General features: G+C 39.2%; 2 protein-coding genes across 4 annotated transcripts; one reads left to right on the top strand and one right to left on the bottom strand.

Annotated features, from left to right (window-relative positions):
- The first annotated feature begins 35 nt into the window (after positions 1-35).
- sagb (S-antigen; retina and pineal gland (arrestin) b) lies at positions 36-16400 on the top strand. Of its 3 annotated transcripts, XM_051861883.1 has the most exons (16): positions 36-4371; positions 6916-6971; positions 7120-7180; positions 8281-8325; positions 8436-8635; positions 9468-9527; positions 11406-11473; positions 11866-12001; positions 12102-12186; positions 12276-12348; positions 14580-14717; positions 14798-14875; positions 14969-14983; positions 15061-15113; positions 15242-15245; positions 15784-16400. In XM_051861883.1, the coding sequence occupies exons 2-16, from the start codon at positions 6924-6926 to the stop codon at positions 15875-15877; spliced, it is 1158 nt and encodes a 385-aa protein (XP_051717843.1). In that variant the 5' UTR covers positions 36-4371; positions 6916-6923; the 3' UTR covers positions 15878-16400. The 3 variants fall into 3 exon arrangements, with proteins under 3 accessions (XP_051717843.1, XP_051717841.1, XP_051717842.1); XM_051861881.1 differs by having other exon boundaries at positions 15242-16400; XM_051861882.1 differs by lacking the exon at positions 36-4371 and having other exon boundaries at positions 6784-6971; positions 15242-16400.
- A 2963-nt stretch (positions 16401-19363) lies between these two features.
- On the bottom strand, positions 19364-24665 carry LOC127495202 (complement C1q tumor necrosis factor-related protein 7; the record flags this gene model as incomplete). Its single annotated transcript, XM_051861904.1, has 4 exons — positions 19364-23208; positions 23286-23366; positions 24203-24283; positions 24371-24665. Coding segments are annotated over 4 exons (1350 nt in total), but the record flags the coding sequence as incomplete, so codon positions are not given.
- Positions 24666-25056: the final 391 nt, after the last annotated feature.

Raw genomic sequence — 25056 nt, 5'->3', positions numbered from 1 at the left:
TAAAAAATAGGCTACATTTTCTAACGTAAACATAAGTATCACATGACCATTTTCGTGAGATTTACCCATAAACTGTCTATTTTCGATTATGTTGAAGCTAGGGCTGTACAATATATCGAAATAAAAACGTTATCGCAATATGGCTTAATGCTACTGTTACTGCTGCGATTTAAATATATAAATACACTATATTGCCAAAAGTATTGGGACACGCCTCCAAATCATTGAATTCAGGTGTTCCAATCACTTCCATGGCCACAGGTGTATAAAATCAAGCACCTAGGCATGCAGACTGCTTCTACAAACATTTGTGAAAGAATGGGTCGCTGTCAGGAGCTCAGTGAATTCAAGCGTGGTACCGTGATAGGTTGCCACCTGTGCAATAAGAAGTTTCCTCACTACTAAATATTCCACAGTCAACTGTTACTGGTATCATAACAAAGTGAAGCAATTGGGAACAACAGCAACTCAGCCACAAAGTGGTAGGCCACGTAAAATCACAGAGCGGGGTCAGCGCATGCTGAGGCACACAGTGCGCAGAAGTCGCCAACTTTCTGCCAATAGCTACAGACCTCCAAACTTCATGTGGCCTTCAGATTAGCTCAAGAACAGTGCGTAGAGAGCTTCATGGAATGGGTTTCCATGGCCGAGCAGCTGCATCCAAGCCTTACATCACCAAGTGCAATGCAAAGCGTCGGATGCAGTGGTGTAAAGCACGCCGCCACTGGACTCTAGAGCAGAGGAGACGTGTTCTCTGGAGTGACCAATCACGCTTTTCTGTCTGCCAATCTGATGGACGAGTCTGGGTTTGACAGTTCTCAGAAGAACGGTACTTGCCTGACTGCATTGTGCCAAGTGTAAAGTTTGGTGGAGGGGGGATTATGGTGTGGGGTTGTTTTTCAGGGGTTGGGCTTGGCCCCTTAGTTCCAGTGAAAGGAACTCTTAATGAGTCAGCGTACCAAGACATTTTGGACAATTTCATGCTCTCAACCTTGCGGGAACAGTTTGGGTATGGCCCCTTCCTGTTCCAACATGACTGCGCACCAGTGCACAAAGTAAGGTCCACAAAGACATGGATGAGCGAGTTTGGTGTGGAAGAACTTGACTGGCCTGCACAGAGTCCTGACCTCAACCCGACAGAACACCTTTGGGATGAATTAGAGCGGAGACTGTGAGCCAGGCCGTCTCGTCCAACATCAGTGCCTGACCTCACAAATGCGCTTCTAGAAGAATGGTCAAAAATTCCCATAAACACACTCCTAAACCTTGTGGAAAGCCTTCCCAAAAGAGTTAAAGCTGTTATAGCTGCAAAGGGTGGACCAACTCCATATTAAACCCTACGGATTAAAAATGGGATGTCATTGAAGTTCATGTGCACGTAAAGGCAGGCGTCCCTAAACTTTTGGCAATATAGTGTATGTGCGCTACAGGTTTTATAGTGAACTATACGTGCTTGATATCATGAGTCGCATGTGTGTAAATGAACACAAACGGTGTCCGAAATCGAATACCTCTCTACTGCATAGTATGCGAAAAATAGTAGACCAGAAGAGTAGTATGAATACATAGTAAAGTTTGCAAAAAGTACCTAGATGACCTACTACTACTGCCAAGATTCTGAAGTGGACACTTTACAATCCCATGAGGCCACGGGAAAGGATTTATGAATGGCAGTGAAGTGACGCAATTTACGACAACATGGCGGATGTAGTTCGACCGGTGTGATGAGAAATCGAGTCGTCAGCGTCCCCCCCCAGGAATTTGGTCTCCTTTAGGACCCCGAGTGATCCTGTTGGTTAACGGACTTTTAATAGGTAGTATTTTTAGCGCCTGATTACAATTCCTGCATAATCACATGATTTATATTGTTTAAAATGTGTTATAATGACCATTGTTGTCTTTTAAATGACATGGTTTATATACTAGTATATAACTGAAGCTATAGGTTGTGAAATCAAGCATTTCTTGTTCTGTTTTTTAATTTATTTTTTAGTTAGCTTATGTACTAACATAGCATACATCTACCTGATTAGCCTGCTAGCTTAGCTTATATTAGGTATGTTTTTTGCTTGCAATATAGTTCCCAATTACATTTCAAATTAATGACAATTTATTAAAAACATATTATAGTATTATATACTATACCACAATGCTATTATTGTGTAAAATTTATCCTTTACAGAACATATGTTGCAACAATCCTTATCCTTTATATATATATATATATATATATAAAGGCATGTTTTTAGGCATGATTGTGTTTCCAGTTTGTTTTAATATGCAACACACAGGCATTCATTTTATATTTCAAGCATGTTGTTTGTGCACTTAATGTAATAAACATCATACAATAGTTAAATAGGTTATAATTAGTCAAGACATCACGATAACAACTTTTGATCAGGCATTACCGCCTGGGTCCTAAAGGAGACCCGATTCCTGGGGTGGACTCGATTTCTCATTACATTCATACTACACAAATTCATACTATTGTAGTATGTTCTTCTCTTTTTTTAACAGTCACGAAGTAACTACTCAGACAGTATACGATTTCAGATGCAGCGAAAGTTTTGAGCTTCACTCTGAAACCAGCAGCGCATTTTTTTTATTTACCGGCAACCCGTCAAAATAAAAGCCCCATGTTACTGTTTGAAAATGAATAAATCAAGGCAAAAGTGGTAGTATTGCAATTTTACAGTAAAATAAAAGTAATTTCATTGCTCATTTTTATTTTACAGTACAATAGTTTTATTACAATATATTTCTTATTTTTTCATTTTTTTTTTTTAATAATAGTGGTCAACACTAAAAAAAACAGAAATCATTTGGTGTAGCGTTTACTTTAAAATAGTTTTCACTCAGAAATTGCTAGTAAATTTCACAAATAATTACAAAGAAATTGTGAGTTACATTGAATTAAACATGAAATGTTAAAGTAGAAAGACTTTCTTGTAAAAGATGCTCCAATCATCTGTTGAGAACTTCAAAAAATATTTTTATTACAGTGAAACTTTCCTTAAATAGTTCAACCCTAAAAGGATTTTGCCATTAATGTCTTCAGAGTGAAATATAATGTTTCAGCTTTTTTTTTTTTTTTTTTTTAATGCTGATGAACAAAAATCACCTCAATCATTCTAGAATGATTTAAATCACAGAAGGCGATTTATATATATTTTTTTATATATCACAATATATATAGTTTTTTGTTAATATTGTAATAAATAATATATTAATGTCAGTTTTTTGTTAATATTATGCAGTTTTTTGTTAATATTGTGCAGCTTGAATTCTCAAAATTCCCTCCTATATTTTAATCAGTGATTTCCAGGCCTCTCTATGGACATCAGGGAGTTTGGCTGCCGTTTCTTGGTCCCTGAAACCCGTTCAGACTCTGTGTACATGTGATGAGAGCGATAAGAGGGTCTTTTCTCTGTGTGTGTAATCCACTGCGCTGACATCAGCACCGAGACTGCTGAGACCGACAACACGGGTTTAAATCGCAGGGTTTATCAACCGAGCGCTCAGAGTGTTTCTCCAGCCCCCTCTTTCTTTGATTACCCACACACATGCATTAGGGAATGGAACGTTCCAGTCCTTTCTTCTGATTGGTCAATCCAGTGTTCCAGTAAGAGCCCAACTATTAACCTTATATGACACTACTAGATCTACTAGTAAAAGACGACACCAATCAGTCTGATTCAGAAAATAATGTTCTGAAAACATACCTGTAACGCTTTATAATAAGGTTTCATTTCTAAATTAGTTAACAAAGAGGAACATAAACTGTCTTGCTCATTGTTAGTTAATGAATTAATGGGACCTTACTGTAAAGTGTTAGTGACCATATAGATTTGCGTGACTAAAATGTTGTTTTCAGACAAGAGCGTTTGGCTTTCGCCCAACCGGGGCTTGACAGCCACTCGTTCATTGTATTTAAAACAGAAGCTCTGCTAAACATCTCCTTTTGTGTTTCACAGAAGAAACAAAGTCATACATGTTTGATTGACATGAGGGTGAGTAAATGATGACAGAAGTAAGGTTAAAATCAACTTTTTATTGCTTAGATGGTCCTAACTGACCCTTCACCTCATTCAGTCCTCAGATCCCTCATAATCTGTCAGCGCACACCATGTATTTCCTTGTTGCTTATTTGCCATGGGTGTGATATAACAATGATTTTCATGTGATACAATGATTGGATTAGTTGTGCATCTTCATTACTTCTGCAAGCCAGAGACGCTAATCTCGCTGACGGGAAATGAATGGCTAGGCGGTGGGCGGAGTCACAGGTTACAAATACTGGAACACCGTCGTCCACAACAACACATTTTAACTGGACACACAACTGCATCCGCATCTGAACACAGACAGGTGAGTGTTACTGCTGCAGGACTCGATCAGATCTGAGGACAAATGGATTATACACTCCCTGGCCAAAAAAAAAAAAAGTCGCTTTTTGGATTTAAATAGGCAAATGCTTAAGAGTCTATGAATAGATTATTGCAGTGATTATTATGTTTCTAGTATGTTATATGTTTGGCAACAGTTCTTTTAAAAGTTGTTGATGGAGTGTGTAGCTTTTCATTTCTTAAACAAACATGTAGGAAGACGTATCATGGCCATATTCCAGGATGACAAAGCCAAGATTCATCAGGCTCAAATTGTGAAAGAATGGTTAGGGGGAGCATGAAGAATCATTTTCACAAATGAATTGGCACCTCTGAGTCCAGACCTTAAATTCACTGAACGTCCTTGGAATGTGTTGGAGGGGTTTTTACAGAGTGTTCATCGAAGAAAGTGTAATGCCTCTCGCGGTTCACAGCGCTTACTCTACGTCCTACGCCTTCCGTATTCAACTTACGACGAAGAAAGCGTAACACCTCTTGCAGTTCAAAATGCTTACGCTACATCCTATGCCTTCCGTATTCAACTTACGAAGAAAGATTAAGGCCTTCTGCATTCAACTTACGAAGAAAGTGTAATGCCTCTCGCAGTTCAAAACACTTACGCTACATCCCACGCCTTCCGTATTCAACTTACGAAGAAAGTGTAACACATTGCCTTCCGTATTCAACTTACGAAGAAAGTGTAACACATTGCCTTCCGTATTCAACTTACGAAGAAAGTTTAACGCCTTCCGTATTCAACTTACGAAGAAAGTTTAACGCCTTCCGTATTCAACTTATGAAGAAAGTGTAACGCCTCTCGCAGCTCAAAGTGCTTACGCTACATCCTACACCTTCTGTATTCAACTTACGAAGAAAGTGTAACGCCTCACCTTCCGTATTCAACTTACGAAGAAAGTGTAACGCCTTCCGTATTCAACTTATGAAGAAAGTGTAACGTCTTCTGTATTTAACTTACGAAGAAAGTGTAACGCCTCACCTTCCGTATTCAACTTACGAAGAAAGTTTAACGCCTTCCGTATTCTACTTACGAAGAAAGTGTAACGCCTCTCGCAGTTCAAAACACTTACGCTACATCCCACGCCTTCCGTATTCAACTTACGAAGAAAGTGTAACACCTCGCCTTCCATATTCAACTTACGAAGAAAGTGTAACGCCTTCCGTATTCAACTTATGAAGAAAGTGTAACGCCTTCCGTATTCAACTTATGAAGAAAGTGTAACGTCTTCTGTATTTAACTTACGAAGAAAGTGTAACGCCTCACCTTCCGTATTCAACTTACGAAGAAAGTTTAACGCCTTCTGTATTCAACTTACGAAGAAAGTGAAACGTCTAGCCTTCCGTATTCAACTTACGAAAAAAGTGTAACGCCTCACCTTCCGTAATCAACTTACGAAGAAAGTGTAACGCCTCACCTTCCGTAATCAACTTACGAAGAAAGTGTAACGCCTTACCTTCCGTAATCAACTTACGAAGAAAGTGTAACGCCTTACCTTCCGTAATCAACTTACGAAGAAAGTGTAATGCCTTCTGTATTCAACTTATGAAGAAAGTGTAACGTCTTCCGTATTCAACTTACAAAGAAAGTGTAACGCCTCTCGCAGTTCAAAACGCTTACGCTACATCCTACGCCTTCTGTATTCAACTTACAAAGAAAGTGTAACACCTCGCCTTCCATATTCAACTTATGAAGAAAGTGTAACGCCTCCCGCAGTTCAAAACGCTTACCCTACATCCTACGCCTTCTGTATTCAACTTACGAAACAAGCATAAGTTGAATACGGAAGGCGGTCTGGTGGAAGCTAGATCACTGCCATTATAAAGCTCGGATGCATCAGGATATTTATTAATATACCTCCGATTGTGTTCATCAGAAAGAAGAAAGTCATATACACCTAGGATGACTTAAAGGTTGGTAATGCTTGGGGGTAATTTTCATTTTATAGTGAACTAATCCTTTAAGAAATGAAAAGCTAAACACTCCATCAATTAGGGTTAGAAGAACTGTTGCCAAACATATAAGTATTAGGGAAAGTTACTTTTACTAAGTAATGCATTAAAATAATGTGTTACTCCCCAAAAAATGTAAATATAAAAGTAATGTGTCACTTTCCTAGTTACTTGGGAAAAGTAATCTGATTACATAACTCACATTACTTTGCGTTACCCCCAACACTGCATGTAACATGCGAGAAACATAATAATCACTGCAATAATGATCCCTCATAGACTCTTAAGCAGTGTGTGTTGACTTGAGGTTTAGGTTACACTAGATTAGTGTTGTGAGTCATCGGCTCAGACCTGAAACTGCTGATGAGGTGTGTGTGTGTGTGTGTGTGTGATTACAGATACACATTCAATAGTCTAAAAACTCCTCTGAAAACAACATCCATCAGTTTGAAAACCTGAGATGACTGAATTTGTTTAAAATATTATGATTTTACTATTTATAAAATAGCTGCTGGTAATAATGAGTATTTATTGATCATTGTTTCTATTTCTTCTTTAGGAGACAGAATGAGTCCCAAACATGTCATCTACAAGAAACTCTCCAGAGACAAATCTGTGAGTATCTGTCGTTCCCTTCTCATCACTTCTGTCTGTTTTCAGTTTCATTGTTTCAGTTCTGTTTTGTGTAGTTGTGTCTGTGTTGTTAGCTAATGTCTGTGTGTCAGTTAGTACAGTGATTAATTAACTGTGTGTGATGTCATAGGTTGGCGTTTACATGGGGAAACGGGATTTCGTGGACCACTACGACTTTGTTGATCCCGTTGGTGAGTTTAGCAGCCAATCACGGCTCACATGCAAATCACTGTACAGCCACACCAGGCTTTGATGATATATACTCTTTGTGAACGGTCAATTATTTTATTTTATTTTGTTTAATTTTATTTCACTTTTTTTATAATCAATGATTAGCTTTACATCAACTGAACCCCAGTTTGAGAAACCTTGTTTTAATAATAAATCGCAAAAACATCATGAAATCATCTAATTAGTAGCATTTACTCCACTGCAAAACTGTGATAAGGTCAATCTGTGAGGTTTAGATCCTCTGTTGGTCAAATGTGTAACCAGGTCAGAGTTCACTATACTTGAACTTTTGTACGGAGCAGAAGATGAAACTTTGGTAACACCTTACTTAAAGCCTTTATATATAATGCATTAATTATGCCTTGTAATGCACCTTATATTGCATTGTATGATCTCATGAATAATTGTAACCACAGTTATAATACATTATAATAGTAATGTTACACCATTTATAAAATATGTGTTAAAACACATGACAACCAATTTCAGATGTAATAAGGAATCTGCAAATATTATAATGCATTTTAACTTTGGTTACAATTATTTATTAAAATGCATTAAAATGTACATTATGAATATCTTTATTGTGCATGATACATAAAGGCTTTAAGTAAACTTCTTCTCTCACATGATTACATACATATAAATCAAAGTGAATGGAGAGCAGAATTATTATAGTTACTAAAACCAAAACCATAAAAACATTTGTAACTTAAAATAAAATTAACTTTAACTGAAAAAACTTTTCATTTTAAGCAACATTTCTCATTTTCATTTAGTTTAACTTGATGTACTAAAATAACTAAAACTGAAATAAAAATGAATTCAAACTATATAGTAATTTTGTTATATATGTAATATGTCTATTTAGTTTTTATTAATATTTTGAATTTATTTTATTTGTATATTTTTTTTGTTTTCATTTTAGTGAAAGTTGTTTAAATTTTATTGTTTGTAAAATATAAAAATAAAAACTAATTAATTAGTTTTAAAAAAGTAATGAATAAACATATTAATAAAAAACTATAACTGAATCTGAGTGACTCTCTTGTGTTTTCAGATGGTGTAGTGCTGATCGACCCAGAGCAGGTGAAGGGAAAGAAAGGTGAGTTCACGTTCACAGACAGATGGCAGTGCTGAGCCGTATATGTGTGTTGAGCCTGTGAAGCCTGTGTAGATGAATTAATCTGCTGTTTGTGTGTCTATCTCCTCTAGTCTACATCATGTTGTCCTGTACTTTCCGGTATGGTCGGGACGATATGGACGTCATGGGAATTGCGTTCCGCAGGGATATTTTCCTGTGCACACGGCAGGTCTATCCTCCTCTCCAGGACAAGGAACGCAGCGTTCACACCAAAGTGCAAGAGAAGATCCTGCGCAAGCTCGGAGACAATGCGTATCCCTTCTTCTTTGAGGTTAGAGTTAGTTTTGATCACTTTTATTCATGGAAGACAAACAAACTTTTGCTTTTAAAGTGCCCCGTTATGCTATTTTTAAAGGTTCCTAATTTTGTTCTGGAGTCTCCTACAACAGGTTTACATGCATCCAAGGTCAAAAACACTTTAATATTCATTGCAGCATCAGCTTTTTTCCAGTCAGTGTCTGAAACTGTTTGTTCGAAGATTCGCTCTCTCTAAACCCCGCCTTTCTGAGAGTTGCTCTGCTCTGATTGGTCAGATGGCCCAGTCTGTTGTGATTGGTTGGAAACTAAATTCTCATTATCATATCTGAATCTCAGCTCTTCCTCAGCACTTGATTCACAGTGATACGAACAGTAATGATGGCGTCGGTTTTACCGTATCAATCTCATCACTGTGGATTTGCTTTGGCAGCAGAAAACAGTCTTCTCGACATGAACAACATGAACCAAACTCTTCCAGTCTCAGATACAACTACAGTGATTGAGGGCGGGGCAAAAGAGACGCTGTTCACAGCAGCCAATGAAAACCATAAGCTGGAATTATGAAAATTAGTTACAAACCTACATAGGTTCAGCAGGAAGTGAGACTGAATTACTGACGACTCGTTTCAGTTCAGAATCACTTCTTTCATTTAGGAGACAAAAACTCCATTTATCTGAACTTTGATCTTTGAAACTTTGCAGACCTTTTACATTCAGAAACAGCTCAATTACACACTGCATGAAAGAGAATATCTGAAAAAGCATAAAAGGGGCCCTTTAAGTGGGTTTGTGTGGGTGAAAATGTTGTGATTTCTGAAACCGCGATTGCATGTGTTTTCTCTCAGTTTCCAGATAACCTGCCTTGTTCTGTAGCTCTGCAGCCGGCGCCGACAGACCCAGGAAAGGTAAACTGTGTAATGACTAAAAACATCATAACCACAAACATTCAGTGTTTTCATACTATTGCAGGGTTTATTAATATTTTGAATGAGTTTTTATTTTTACATTTTGGTTAAAGTTTTAGTCATTTCATTGTGTTTTTGTAATTTTTATTAGGGCTCAAGCCCAAAGGGTGAAGGCCCTATTGTTTTCCTTAGATAAATTTGCCCTTTTTGATCTTTCAGGCACTTTTGGGTCCCTTAACACGCTCAAAAACTCTTGAAACTTTGCACACTCTTCTCGTCGGCCATCAGGGCCGGGCACAAGTTGTCATGGAGGGGGTCCTGGTGGGGGGGGGGCTCTGTGGCACACCCTTTTATATGGTTGGATTTGAGGGGCTCTGTAGCGCACCCCTTTTCACCTACAGTAACCAAACTTCATACAGTTATAGATCTCATCGGGCCGTATAACTTTCGCACTCTAAGTCATACGCCAGCCCAACAGGAAGTCGGCCTGTATGGGTTGTTTGAAAAATGCATGCTCTGAAATTTGCTATACTCCTCCTAGGGGATTCATCTGATCGCAAACAAACTTGGTCAGCATGAAGTCAAGACATTGATGATGCTAAATTGCGAGCGGATTTTTGATATCTTGAACGGTTTGGCCGTGCCCTTAAAACGAATTTATAGTGAGAAAAAAGAAACAGGTGTGTTATAACTTCTGCATACATAGACTGATGGGGGGGGGGGGGGGGGGGGGTATTTTTACCTACAGTCACCAATGTGTCTCTTTAAGCCGGACAACTTTCTAGTTTACAGTTATTAGCTCCGACCAACAAGACGTCAGCTATTTTGGTTTGAATGTGGATTTTTTGAAAAGTCAAGCTCTGAATTTTTAACTATTTCTCGTAGGAGATTCTTATGATTCACACCAAACTTTCTGAACATGATGCCAAGACATTGACAATGCTACATTGCAAGCGGATATTGGATATCTTGAACTGTGTTGCCATGGCGAGGAATTAAATTAATGACAAAAAGGGCAACAGGAAGAGTCTCATATCTTGACAAAATCCTTTTACATTCACCCAGTTTAAATACATATTGCCTGTCATGCACAGTTTCCCTAAAGCCTCCGGAGTGGCAGTGGCACCGGGCTTGGGCCCGTCATCACTGCTTGCAGCTATATTATATATATATATATATATATATATATATATATATATATATATATATATTTAAATGTCTATATAGTTTTTAATTAATTTTTGTTTCAGTTTTAGGTTTAGTCATTTTAAGTTGCACTAAATGAAAATGAGAAATGTGAAGATAAAACAAAATGAGTTTAATGAGTTTTATATTTATATTTATTTCATTTAAAGTAAAGCTACATAATTTTGATAAATTTAGAATTTTTTAATACAGATCACAATTCTCCAATGATTCTGAATAGACAACTTAACATGTAATTTACTAGAGGTTCTGACAAAATATTAATTCCTGTCCCAGTCTATTTAAAAAAAATATTGAATTAATTTAAGTTTATTATTACTTTGTTTTTTTAAAATCTATCGAATGAATGATTCAATGACTCATATACTTCATTTGTTTTATTACTTGATGATTTAGTGTTTTTGAATGAATCTCTTGAATGATTCAATTATATTTTTTAACCGTCACTTGTCACCACCTACTGGTGTAACGATGTAATTGATACAGTCTTTATTTGAAGCTTCAAATGAAGGAATACGATTGAGCATCTGTTTGCGATCACTATCTTTTAATGTTTAATTGTGCAGCTCTAAATTCAAGTAGTGAAAGTTTTATGGCTTTAGTTTAACTATAATAGCTTGAAATGTATTTGTCTAATTAATTGGAGTAAAAGTTGTGTTTGTGTTTGTGCAGCGCTGTGCTGTGGAGTTTGAGGTGAAGGCGTTCTGTGCAGAAAATCAAGATGAAAAAGCCCAAAAGAGGTGAGAAAAGTCACTTATATTCATTACCAGACCCACATAAGACCCCCTAAAAGTACAAAACCAGAACAACACAAGACACCTCAAGGAAACGCAAAATAGTAGCCAATCAGTAGCCTTGCAGATACTGTGTTTGTTAGTGGTTGAGGCAATTATTATTTTTAGTGTGGTGGAAATACTGTAGATTGATGTCTTGTTTGAGACCCAGACCATGATCATGTGGTCTTGAGGGTCCTGAGACCAAAACCACAAGATCAAGACTGCAACTCTTTACTCTATAAACGGATCTCTCTCTCTCTCTCTCTCTCTCTCTTTCTCTCTCTCTCTCTCTCTCTCTCTCTCTCTCTCTCTCTCTCTCTCTCTCTCTCTCTCTCTCTTTCTCTCTCTCCCTGCAGGAGTACGGTCCGGTTGGCCATCAGAAAGATCCAGTATGCTCCAGATAAAGGTGGTGCAGCCCCGATGGGCGAGACCACCTGTGAATTTGTGATGTCTGATAAACCGCTGCACATGCGTGTCACTCTGGAGAAAGAGGTGGGACGTTTTTTTAATCTTAGCGATTGCAACTATAAACAATATAATCCATATCTAAACATAAATAAATCCATTCAATTCCTGCGATTGTTCGTTACAGACGTATTACCATGGAGAGGAGATCAACATCAGCGTGGACATTGACAACAGTTCCAACAGGAACGTGAAGGACGTGTCAGTCTCGGGTACATAAACACAGTTATCATTTTAAACTGATAGAAAAGTGTGTGTTTTTGGTGTGTTACAGTGTGTGTTTTCTGTTTCTCTGTAACAGTGGAGCAGATTACTAATGTGGTGCTTTACTCAAATGACAAATACATCAGCCCTGTGGCCTATGAGGACACCATGTGAGTACAAACACAGTCAGTGATGTCACATGCTCTTATGACATAATAGAATTAATGAGTTCTCTGCATTCTGAGGTGACTGATCAAATCACTCCTTAGAGGAAACAACTGGACTTCACAATTAAGCATAAAAATACGCAAAATGCAGTAAAGTGGATTGTTGATCTGATGTCACTGTCAAAATGGAATCTCTATGATGTCACTGTGAGAATAGAATCTTTATGATGTCACTGAGAATGGAGTCTTTATGATGTCACTGTGATGTCACAGTGAGAATGGAGTCTTTATGATGTCACTGAGAAAATGAAGACTTTATGATGTCACTGTGATGTCACTGTCAGAATGAAGTCTCTATGATGTCACTGTGAGAATGGAGTCTCTATGATGTCACTGTGATGTCACAGTGAGAATGGAGTCTTTGTGATGTCACTGTGAGAATGAAGACTTTATGATGTCACTGTGATGTCACTGTGAAAATGGAATCTCTATGATGTCACAGTGAGAATGGAGTCTTTATGATGTCACTGTGATGTCACTGTGAGAATGGAGTCTCTGTGATGTCACTGTGAAAATGGAGTCTCTATGATGTCACTGTGATGTCACAGTCAGAATGGAGTCTTTATAATGTCACTGTCAGAATGGAGTCTCTATGATGTCACTGTGAGAATGGAGTCTCTATGATGTCACTGTGATGTCACTGTGATGTCACAGTCAGAATGAAGTCTCTATGATGTCACTGTGAGAATGGAGTCTCTATGATGTCACTGTGATGTCACTGTGATGTCACAGTCAGAATGAAGTCTCTATGATGTCACTGTCAGAATGAAGTCTCTATGATGTCACTGTCAGAATGAAGTCTCTATGATGTCACTGTGAGAATGGAGTCTCTATGATGTCACTGTGATGTCACTGTGATGTCACAGTCAGAATGGAGTCTTTATAATGTCACTGTCAGAATGAAGTCTCTATGATGTCACTGTCAGAATGAAGTCTCTATGATGTCACTGTCAGAATGAAGTCTCTATGATGTCACTGTCAGAATGAAGTCTCTATGATGTCACTGTGAGAATGGAGTCTCTATGATGTCACTGTCAGAATGAAGTCTCTATGATGTCACTGTGATGTCACAGTCAGAATGGAGTCTTTATAATGTCACTGTCAGAATGGAGTCTCTATGATGTCACTGTGAGAATGGAGTCTCTATGATGTCACTGTGATGTCACTGTGATGTCACAGTCAGAATGAAGTCTCTATGATGTCACTGTGAGAATGGAGTCTCTATGATGTCACTGTGATGTCACTGTGATGTCACAGTCAGAATGAAGTCTCTATGATGTCACTGTCAGAATGAAGTCTCTATGATGTCACTGTGAGAATGGAGTCTCTATGATGTCACTGTCAGAATGAAGTCTCTATGATGTCACTGTCAGAATGAAGTCTCTATGATGTCACTGTCAGAATGAAGTCTCTATGATGTCACTGTCAGAATGAAGTCTCTATGATGTCACTGTGAGAATGGAGTCTCTATGATGTCACTGTCAGAATGAAGTCTCTATGATGTCACTGTGAGAATGGAGTCTCTATGATGTCACTGTCAGAATGAAGTCTCTATGATGTCACTGTGATGTCACTGTGATGTCACTGTGAAAATGGAATCTCTATGACATCACAGTGAGAATGGAGTCTTTATGATGTCACTGAGAATGGAGTCTTTGTGATGTCACTGTCAGAATGGAGTCTCTATGATGTCACTGTGATGTCACAGTGAGAATGAAGACTTTATGATGTCACTGTGATGTCACTGTCAGAATGAAGTCTCTATGATGTCACTGTGAGAATGGAGTCTCTATGATGTCACTGTGAAAATGAAGACTTTATGATGTCACTGTGATGTCACTGTGATGTCACTGTGAAAATGGAATCTCTATGATGTCACAGTGAGAATGGAGTCTTTATGATGTCACTGTCAGAATGGAGTCTCTATGATGTCACTGTGAGAATGGAGTCTTTGTGATGTCACTATGATGTCTCTGTGATGTCACAGTGAGAATGGAGTCTTTATGATGTCACTGTCAGAATGGAGTCTTTGTGATGTCACTGTGAGAGTGTTACATTTATGTATCAGTATTTTGTAACATTTGTCTTGTGTTTATGATGTCACAGTGAGTGTTGTATGCCTCTGTTATGTCAATTTGTTGTCATTGTGGTAAAATGAAGCTGTTGTGTCACAGGGACACAGTGCCCGCTGGTACCAGTCTGAAGAAGGTGTACAGTCTCTGTCCTCTACTGAACAATAACCGTGAGAGACATGGAATCGCTGTGGATGGAAAACTGAAGCATGAGGACACTAACCTGGCCTCCTCTAGCATGTGAGTGCGGCTCATTCAGCATCTATACATGGATGATCTGAAAGGGCCCTAATGTTTCTCCATCTTGATATTCTCTTCAGCGTAAAAGATGAAGTTCTAAAGGAGATTCTGGGCATGTTGGTGGCCTATAGGGTGGTGGTGAAGTGTAATGCAGCGGGGTGAGTGAACACCAGTTTAGGTTCAATGTCGGTTCATACATGCATACATTGAGGAAAGGCTTTGCTAATGGCTTTATTTCTGCTCTCTTATAGCGTCGTTGGATCCAGGTGAGTTTTGATTGGTGTAGAATTTTCTCAACTTTCAGAGTGTGTAAGTGTGTAAGATGTAATCGTGTGTGTTTCAGTGAGGTTGCCGTGGAGGTTCCCTTCAAACTCATGCATCCCAAACCTGATCCAGGTGAGCTGATCATATTGCCAAAAAAAAAAAAATATATATATATATATATATATAAACATATATGACTTGCCTTGATAATAACTGAATGTTGTCTCTTTTATTTTCTCCCTGTTCTCCTTCTCCTAAAGAGAGGTAAGCCACAAGAATTCACTCTGTGTGTTTCCCATTGTAATTGTCCATTATCAGGGTGTATATTCAGTGCGGTTCATGATACCGCTTATGCTATATGTGCCGCTATATAATACCCTTCATATAGAGTCCTCGTGTCTCTGATTCCACGTGTTCACTGCACAATGTGTGGTGTACACTTCCCTGTCTTTAATCTCCAATAACACACACACTCTCGAGATGATAAACGATCCGTGTTGGCTCTGGGAAGGGAAAGTTGAGAGCACGAGGAGCGCCGGTATCAGTGTTCGATCTAAATGCGATCCCGTCTCTTGTGTAGAGCCCCAGTTTAGTGCTGTTCTTTGAGTAAATCTGTTGTTACTGTTCAATAGAAACAGTTTTCTGACATTAGAACAGGGGTGTGTGTGTCGTTGACATAAAAAACCTTTGTTCCTGTTTTCTGATTTAGTGTTCCTCTTCATCTCTACATCGGCCTTTTACGTTGATTGAGTTTCTTGTGTGTCTCTTTGTGTGATTTTAATGCTTGTGTGTGTGTGTTTAGTGACGACACAACTGACCTGGTGTTCGAGGAGTTTAAACGCTCATATTTGAAAGGAATCATCGGCGATGATGACGAATCTCCGGCTGAGCCTTGAGAGCCTTCTCCATGGATGACAGTTTTTTGTGCAGGCAGAATCGTGCATATAAAGATTCAGAAGCATTAGTGGATGCATGTTGAGATTGTGTAGATGATGTGATGTGTTTTAATGTAAGAACTTTTAAGCCAGGTTAGAAAAACAAACTGGCCGAATAATCATATGCTGCAGACTGCATATATTCACTGCTAATAATTATATTGTAGTTAAATTGATCTTAGTTGCTTAATGTATGCATTTTGATGCATAAGATGTTTTTGAACCAAAAAAAATAAAGCAGTTCACCTAAAATAAACCTTGTTTCAAGTGTGAACTTAGTTTAAAATCTTATTCTTAGAACAATAAAATTGTAAATCTAGAGCTTTCCATAAGAATAACTGATACAGTACATAATTTGTTGTATTTGTCACAAATGGATGTATTATATAGGAAATCATTTTGCAGTGTACATTTTTAAAGAGGTCAATTCTGTTATTTGCTCTGTAAATGCTTTGAGTGAAAATAAAACTATTTTGACAGCAAACAGCTACATGGTCTCTATACCAAATGAGCAAAAGACTGGGAATTTTTAATGACTCCATCATTACAGAGCTGTTACTGGCAAAGTCTTAGATTAATTAACCCAACAAAACATATTACAGTTAACATACAGTTTTACTATTGCTTTGTGTGTTCAACTGCTAGACTTTATTGTATAGCCCACATTCTTATGTCAGCAATTCAGAGAGAAACCCAGACCTGTTTACCTTGAGCAATCTGTGTTTCAATTGATGAGGACTTCTTGTTGCATTTATGATAATAGTGCGGAAGTCATTAACCCAGTAGGCTGCTTGTCTAGACAACATTTTAAGACACCACAGGCATGTGCCTGACAAAATTCAGTGAAAATAATGTCATCCATGTGGAGAATTGATGAATAAAACTGCAGAGAACTGACATAAGTGTTTAAATCAAATTAAAATGTGCAGTTTACACAATAGTTACATGTCCTAATGCTTATTTGCTGAGGCCCGGTTTCACAGACAGGGTTTAGCCTAAGCCAGGATTAGGCCTTGGTTCAATTAGGATATTTAAGTAACATTTATAAATGTACACTAGAAAAAACATTACTGGTGTGCATCTTGAGACAAAACAATTTAAATTTTGTAGGTGGTGCTATCAAGCTATTTTGCCACACCTAATTCTGAAACCCATATCAGATGTAAATTTTCACCACTTCTGATGTGTGTGCAAAGTTTCATGAGTTTACAAGCAAGTTTAGGCCCTCAAAAATGCAATTCATTTCAGAGAAGAATTATCGTCTGAGCAATTACAATAGGGTCCTCACACCATCAGTGCTCAGGCCCTAAAAATACACTTCAAATACCAAGATGATTAACCAAAAAAAAAAAAAAAAACAAGTGTGGAATGTTGGACACTTCATGCACTCAAACTGTTGCCGCTTTATTTACATAGCGAAGGGGTTGAGTACATATAGGTGCTGGTCATATAATTAGAATATCATCAAAAAGTTGATTTATTTCACTAATTCCATTCAAAAAGTGAAACTTGTATATTGTATGCATTCATTACACACAGACTGATATATTTCAAATGTTTATTTCTTTTAATTTTGATGATTATAACTGACAACTAAGGAAAATCCCAAATTCAGTATCTCAGAAAATTAGAATATTGTGAAAAGGTTCAACTTTGAAGACACCTGGTGCCACACTCTAATCAGCTAATTAACTCAAAACACCTGCAAAGGCCTTTAAATGGTCTCTCAGTCTAGTTCTGTAGGCTACACAATCATGGGGAAGACTGCTGACTTGACAGTTGTCCAAAAGACGACCATTGACACCTTGCACAAGGAGGGCAAGACACAAAAGGTCATTGCAAAAGAGGCTGGCTGTTCACAAAGCTCTGTGTCCAAGCACATTAATAGAGAGGCGAAGGGAAGGAAAAGATGCGGTAGAAAAAAAGTGTACAAGCAATAGGGATAACCGCACCCTGGAGAGGATTGTGAAACAAAACCCATTCAAAAATGTGGGGGAGATTCACAAAGAGTGGACTGCAGCTGGAGTCAGTGCTTCAAGAACCACTATGCACAGACGTATGCAAGACATGGGTTTCAGCTGTCGCTTTCCTTGTGTCAAGCCACTCTTGAACAACAGACAGCGTCAGAAGCATCTCGCCTGGGCTAAAGACAAAAAGGACTGGACTGCTGCTGAGTGGTCCAAAGTTATGTTCTCTGATGAAAGTAAATTTTGCATCTCCTTTGGAAATCAGGGTCCCAGAGTCTGGAGGAAGAGAGGAGAGGCACACAATCCACGTTGCTTGAGGTCCAGTGTAAAGTTTCCACAGTCAGTGATGGTTTGGGGTGCCATGTCATCTGCTGGTGTTGGTCCACTGTGTTTTCTGAGGTCCAAGGTCAACGCAGCCGTATACCACGAAGTTTTAGAGCACTTCATGCTTCCTGCTGCTGACCAACTTTATGGAGATGCAGATTTCATTTTCTAACAGGACTTGGCACCTGCACACAGTGCTAAAGCTACCAGTACCTGGTTTAAGGACCATGGTATCCCTGTTCTTAATTGGCCAGCAAACTCGCCTGACCTTAACCCCATAGAAAATCTATGGGGTATTGTGAAGAGGAAGATGCGATATGCCAGACCCAACAATGCAGAAGAGCTGAAGGCCACTATCAGAGCTACCTGGGCTCTTATAACACCTGAGCAGTGCCACAGACTGATCGACTCCATGCCACGCCGCATTGCTGCAGTAATTCAGGCAAAAGGAGATACTGAATTTGGGATTTTCCTTAGTTGTCAGTTATAATCATCAAAATTAAAAGAAATAAACATTTGAAATATATCAGTCTGTGTGTAATGAATGAATATAATATACAAGTTTCACTTTTTGAATGGAATTAGTGAAATGAATCAACTTTTTGATGATATTCTAATTATATGACCAGCACCTGTAGTGTATAGTGCGTCATTTGGGATACAATTAATGGGTCTTTTGAATGAGTTTTGGTTAAATGCCTGAAACAATGTCTGTGATTAACACAAGATTTTCATGTTTTATTCTATGATATAGAATACATATGTCTAAAATGTATCTTAAAGGCAATTGCTAATAAGTGACAAACGTTGTCTGGGACTTTAAACATTGTCACGCCAAACAGGAAAACTCGGCTTTTACAGCCTTGTGTTTATACTCGTGATCTTGCAAACTTTTTCAATTTGTAGATCTTAAATAAAGATTAAAAGATTTGTCTGAATCTTACTTTTTTGAGGGAATCGGGGTGAAGCTAACTTGGCCTACAAGTATACGTCATCCCATACAGCACTCTATTGTATTTGCAAATTGCTAAATGAAATATTTGAATAATAATGTTCTTTAACTAGTCATAGATATTTCCTATGGCTTTTGTAGAGTCTAAGTAAAAAGACACAAACAAGAATGAGGAGTCAGATTAATGGTTTAATATTTATTGGAAATATAAGGGTAATCAATACACAGAACATGAGCATGAACATCATTGTTTTTATTTCTTGTCATGTTGTGTTGTGTCATATTGTTGCAGGTTGTTGCTAAAATTCACAGCGCCTTGGACAACAATTTTATGGGTGGGCCCTCTCTCCCCCAGGCCCAATGTGTGAAGTTAACACCGTAAGAGGTTCCCCATCATCGGAATAATCCTACGTAAAAAGAACTCCCTTTCTCTCTCTAACAGGGGTTTAACACTTCTATTGTGTAAGACAACACCTCTCTGACTTGTACCTCTTCTCTCCGGTCACCTATCCTGAGACGTGCAAACATTCTTTCCTGTTCTCATTTTTGCTCTTATCCTCAGTGTGTTTCCACTGAATAGCTGGGAGGATGATATAACAGCTGATTCCTGCTCATCTTACATTCTTTACAAACATCCGGCTGAAACATGTCTGTCAAGGGAGCAACCTCACGACTGATCTACGTGGGAGGTACAATACAGCTATTGATGGAGGCACAATACAGTTAATCAAGTTACAAGACATACACTGTAAATAAACACCGATCACACCCACCTGTACTAATTCATTCCAAATATGTGAAAGAGAAGGCTCTTCGTTCAGCCGAAGGTTCACTTCTACATACAAACTACATAAAGTGGTCTTAAAATAGAATCTGTGTAATGTGGAGGATTTTAGAAATGCTAGGGGTTTAGGTGGAAAAGTGGATCATTTTAGAGGCTTGTGAGAGGACAAAATCATTTGGATTAGGGTGTGGGTCTAGAACGTAGGTTGCAGGTTTAGGGTGGAGTTAAAAGTTTGGGTGAAAGTTTAGAGTTTTGGGTGGAGGTCTAGGGCAGGGGTGTCCAAACTTGGTCCTGGAGGGCCACTGTACTGCAAAGTTTAGCTCCAACTTTCCTCAACACACCTGTGTGGAAGTTTCTAGTATGCCTAGTAAGACCTTGATTAGCTGGTCCAGGTGTGTTTAACCGGGGTTGGAGTTAAACTTGCAGGACAGTGGCCCTCCAGGAGCAGGATTGGATACCCCTGCTCTAGGGAGTAGATAAAAGTTTGGGTTTAGAATGTTGGGTGTAGGTTTAGGGAGTAGATAAATGTTTGGGTTTAGAATGTTGGGTGTAGGTTTAGGAAGTAGTTAAATGTTTGGGTTTAGAATGTTGGGTGTAGGTTTAGGGAGTAGGTAAATGTTTGGGTTTAGAATGTTGGGTGTAGGTTTAGGGAGTAGATAAATGTTTGGGTTTAGAATGTTGGGTGTAGGTTTAGGGAGTAGATAAAAGTTTGGATTTAGAATGTTGGGTGTAGGTTTAGGGAATAGTTAAATGTTTGGGTTTAGAATGTTGGGTGTAGGTTTAGGGAATAGTTAAATGTTTGGGTTTAGAATGTTGGGTGTAGGTTTAGGGAGTAGATAAAAGTTTGGGTTTAGAATGTTGGGTGTAGGTTTAGGGAGTAGGTAAATGTTTGGGTTTAGAATGTTGGGAGTACAAAAAAAAAAAAAAAAAAAAAAAATGGGGCAAGCCAAAATGGCAAAATATTTAGTGGTCTTTTAATGGTCTTTTTTAATCACAAATCACTGGAAATTAGCAAGAATTGCACAAATACTCTAGATAAAGCAACACGGAATGACCTTCCCCAACTTGGAGACTGCTTTTGACAGGAGGAGCAGTCAGTGTTGTTTCACTCAATGTTAATGGCTTCAAACAGTTCATGAGTAGTTGAAAAATGTCTCTAGGTTCGTTTGAGTTTAATTTGAGACCAAATATTCACTATAGGGTTCATATCTGGACTCTGAACAGGCCAAAACATGAGGCTGATTGACTTGTTCTCAAGCCACTTGTTGGTTGTCTTTGCAGTTTGGGCAAGAGAATTACCCTGTTGAAAAATAACATCTGATCATTCCTCTTTAGATAACTTTTTATATGTGGGAAGCAAGCCATTCTGCAATAATTTCCTGTACTCCAAAGCAATAAATGACTTTTCACAGTGAAGTAGCTCACCAATGCCAACAGCTGAAATGGCTTCTCTTTCTCCATGCTTCACTGTGGTAGAGATGCATTTATTATTATATTTCTCAGCAGATTTTCGAAGACAGTGCTCTGGAGCATCACCATGCAACTCGTGTTTCGTGACTCCACACACAATTTCCCATATTCTGCCAAAAGCTTAACTTTGTCTTTGATGATGGCAATGGCTTTTTAAGTAGTGCATTTGCTTAAATTTGGCTAATTTCCTGATCAAAAATTTGTGTTTAACCATTTTGGGCTTGGTCCATTTTTGCCCTGGAGTGTAGATCTAGGGTGTAGTTAAAAGTTTGAGTGAAAGTTTAGAATGTTGGGTGTAGGTCTAAGGAGTACATAAAAGTTTAGACTTAGATTGTTGGATGTAGGTTTAGGATTGTAGTTAGAAGTTTAGAATTCTGGCTGTGAGTTAATAGATCAGGGCGCAGGTCTAAGGAGTAGATCAAAGTTTAGGATTAATTGTTGGGTGTAGGTCTAGTTTTGGTGAACGTTAAGAATGTTGGGGATAGGTTGATTAGGGTGCAGGTCTAGGGAGTAGATACATTATTCTGGTTTAGAATTTTGGGTGTTGGTTAAGAGTTCAGGTTACAGTTTTCAGGGTGTAAGTTAAGAGTTTAGGATGTAAGTCTAGGGCATGGGAGGCCAACCCTGCTCCTGGAGCGCTACCTTCCTGCAGACTTCAATTCCAACCCTGCTGCAAAACACCTGCATGTTACTTTCAAGTAATCCTGAGCACCTCGATTAGCTGGTTCAGGTACGTTTAATTCGGGTTGGAGCTAAACTCTGCAGAATGGTAGCCCTCCAAGAGCAAGGTTGGCTACCCCTGGTCTAGGCTGTAGATAAACATTTGGGTGCTGGTTTAGAATGTGGGGGTTGGTTAAGAGTTAAAGGTGTAGGTTAAGAGTGTAAGGTACAGATGTGGGTCTTTATGGAGCTTCCCATTCAATCTCTCTTTCGGGGAACTCGATTGGGCTTAAATCTCTTCCAAACATGTCATCACATTTGTCTGGGTACAAAAGAAACCCGCTGAATGTGCTGCTGGCTTCGGAACCGGTATAAATGCCGTTAGTGGTGGTGTCTTTCACCTGCACCCACACCCAGTCACCCTGACTCAGACTCAGCACCACCTGCTGAGAGGCGGTGTTCATTTCCACTGGCGTAGTTGTCCTCACCACGGCCTCAAAGTTGTGGAAGAGTCCGACCCTCAGCATACGGGTGGACACTTGCAGATGGTAGCTAAACACGTAGGTTCCGTTAACAGGGGCCGTGTAGACGCCGTTTTCAAGGTTGTAGTGCTGGTTTAAGTTGTAGATGACACGTTTGAAAGGCACTGGTCGGTTCGGTAGAGGAAAGGAGGTGAGCATAGCGGCGGAGAAAGCAGATTGCACGGCAGGTGAGCAAGGTCCAGGCATACCCACCATTCCCATTTCTCCCTGATTACCTTTAGGTCCTGTGGTTCCGTTCGGACCCTGTGGCCCTATCAAACCCATTTCTCCCTTATCACCCTTATCACCCTTTTGACCCTGGGCTCCTGGAGCCCCATCGTGACAATTGCACAGGCCCTGTGGACCTTGGTCACCCTTCTGCCCTGGTACACCTGGAACGCCAGGCACGCCCGCAACACCTGGATCGCCCTTCAGTCCTTTGGGACCAGGGTCTCCAGACAGCCCAGGTAACCCACGTGCACCTACAGGGCCGGGAAGACCCGGTGCACCATCCGCCCCTGGTACGGGCTCACAGGTTTCTGGGCACTGACCATCTTCTCCCTTTGGACCCTGATCTCCCGCAGGACCATCCAGACCACGGTCACCCTTCTCACCTGAGAAGTATGTTTACAAATATGGTCACCAGATAGACATTGTGTGAATGATAAAACATTAGTGAAGTTTCACTGACCTTTGAACCCCCTGTCTCCCTTCGGTCCTGAAAATCCAGCGGGACCAATGTCACCTTTATCTCCCATTTCACCTTTCTCACCTATGAGTGAATTACATTACTACCACAATTGACACAATTCATTTAAATTAACACCAGCGTTGGATAACTAGCTAACCAAAGGTCTCGGTGATCTACTTAAAGGGTTAGTTCACCCAAAAATGAAAATGATCCCATAATTTACCTAGGTGTGTGTGACTTTCTTCTTTCAGACAAACACAATTGAATTATATTAAAAAAATATCCTGGCTTTTCCAAGCTTTATAATGAGAGTGAATGGTACCCTAGATTTTGAAGCCCAAAAAGCGCATCCATCCATCATAAAAGTAATCCTAATGCTCCAGGGGGTTAATAAAGGCCTTCTGAAGCAAAGCGATGGGTATTTGTAAGAAAAACATCCATTTTTATAAATTTATAAACTATAATCACTATAGCTTCCGGTAACGGCAGTATGCGCGTTCACGAGAGAGTCGAGTCCCGGCGGAAGGGTGACTTCTGACCCCCACGTATGACGTAGGCGTAGTGTAAGCTTAGGTGAGAATTGACGTTGTGGAAGTGCAAAGCATAAAGCAAAACAAAATGCTGGTCACAAATTTTTGGGTGAACTATCCCTTTAAGCTTATGATGCTTTTGGGAAATGCATTCAAGAGCAATCCACCTTATTTTTAACGTAAGAGCGGGTGCGGCCATTGTCAACTTGAATGTGAAAGGCTTCCAGTGTCATCCAGTTATTTTAGCTGTACAAAAACAGTCCGATATGCTGCTTGTTTAAACATGTAGCTTCATTTTTAATTATGAGGACCTTGGAGCAAACTAGCTTCCCCAACACTGATACACACACATTCATACTGAAGTAAAATGCATAGAACAATTCTCACCCTTTATGCCAGGGCGTCCTGTGAATCCTGGACGGCCGGGAAGCCCAGTGAGGCCTCTTGGACCTGGACTACCAGGAACTCCTGTGAGTAGCAGATTCGGTCAGTAAAACCCTTGACAATAATAAACCAACAGATAAAATACTGTGGAGTTTAACTCAGTGTTTGTACCTTGCAGTCCGCGGTCGCCTCGGTCTCCTTTCTGGCCTCTGTTTCCGGAGCAAGCAGAACAGATGCAGTACCAGGGTACCTGGTCCGCTGTGGGCGGAACCGGAGCTTCCAGAAGCATCTGACAATAGGATAAGTCAGGCTCTGCTGCTCCCGGAGGGAATGGTGACGCAATCGAAATGTTGTCAGTAGGCTGTAACCCAAACTCTGTAGTGCGGTAGTCAGGAAGTAAAGCACACTGGCCGAAAGACAGACAAACCAACACCCCAAAAATACTCCTCATGTCCTGTAGACAAAAATATAGAGTTAAAGGATTAGTTCACTTCAGAATTAAAATTTCCTGATAAACTGTAAACCCTAATGCTCAAAATACTTAATTGGTTTTAGTAGGACAAACTTAAATTGAACAAATTAGTTCAGTTAAATTAACTGCTATGAGTTTTTAAAACTTTCTTTTCCTTTTGAGTTCACAGCACTGACATATTTCAAGTAAACTGAACTGTTTCATTGTTTTGAGTTGTAGGAACTCATTTCTTTTAATTTTGACTAACTTAAGTTTAACTGAAACTGGTCTGGGATTTCTATTTCCCAGCATACTTTGCCCATGGCACTCGAAAGGGAGAGTAAATGCTAAAATTAAGTGATATATAATGTTTTTTTGTGCAAGATTAATGTTAAGTGGGCAATTT

Source organism: Ctenopharyngodon idella, chromosome 15, assembly GCF_019924925.1.
Source record: "Ctenopharyngodon idella isolate HZGC_01 chromosome 15, HZGC01, whole genome shotgun sequence".
In the NCBI taxonomy this organism is placed as follows: domain Eukaryota; kingdom Metazoa; phylum Chordata; class Actinopteri; order Cypriniformes; family Xenocyprididae; genus Ctenopharyngodon; species Ctenopharyngodon idella.
The sequence above is the reverse complement of the archived record's forward strand: the minus strand, read 5'-3'. Positions and strand labels throughout refer to the sequence as shown.

Bases quoted from the DNA above. Each gene is read 5' to 3' on its own strand.
- sagb (XM_051861883.1), top strand. From the start codon at position 6,924: ATGAGTCCCAAACATGTCATCTACAAGAAACTCTCCAGAGACAAATCT. The intron at 8,326-8,435 runs GTGAGTTCACGT...TATCTCCTCTAG, and splicing joins GCAGGTGAAGGGAAAGAAAG to TCTACATCATGTTGTCCTGT. The intron at 12,187-12,275 runs GTACATAAACAC...TCTCTGTAACAG, and splicing joins GAAGGACGTGTCAGTCTCGG to TGGAGCAGATTACTAATGTG.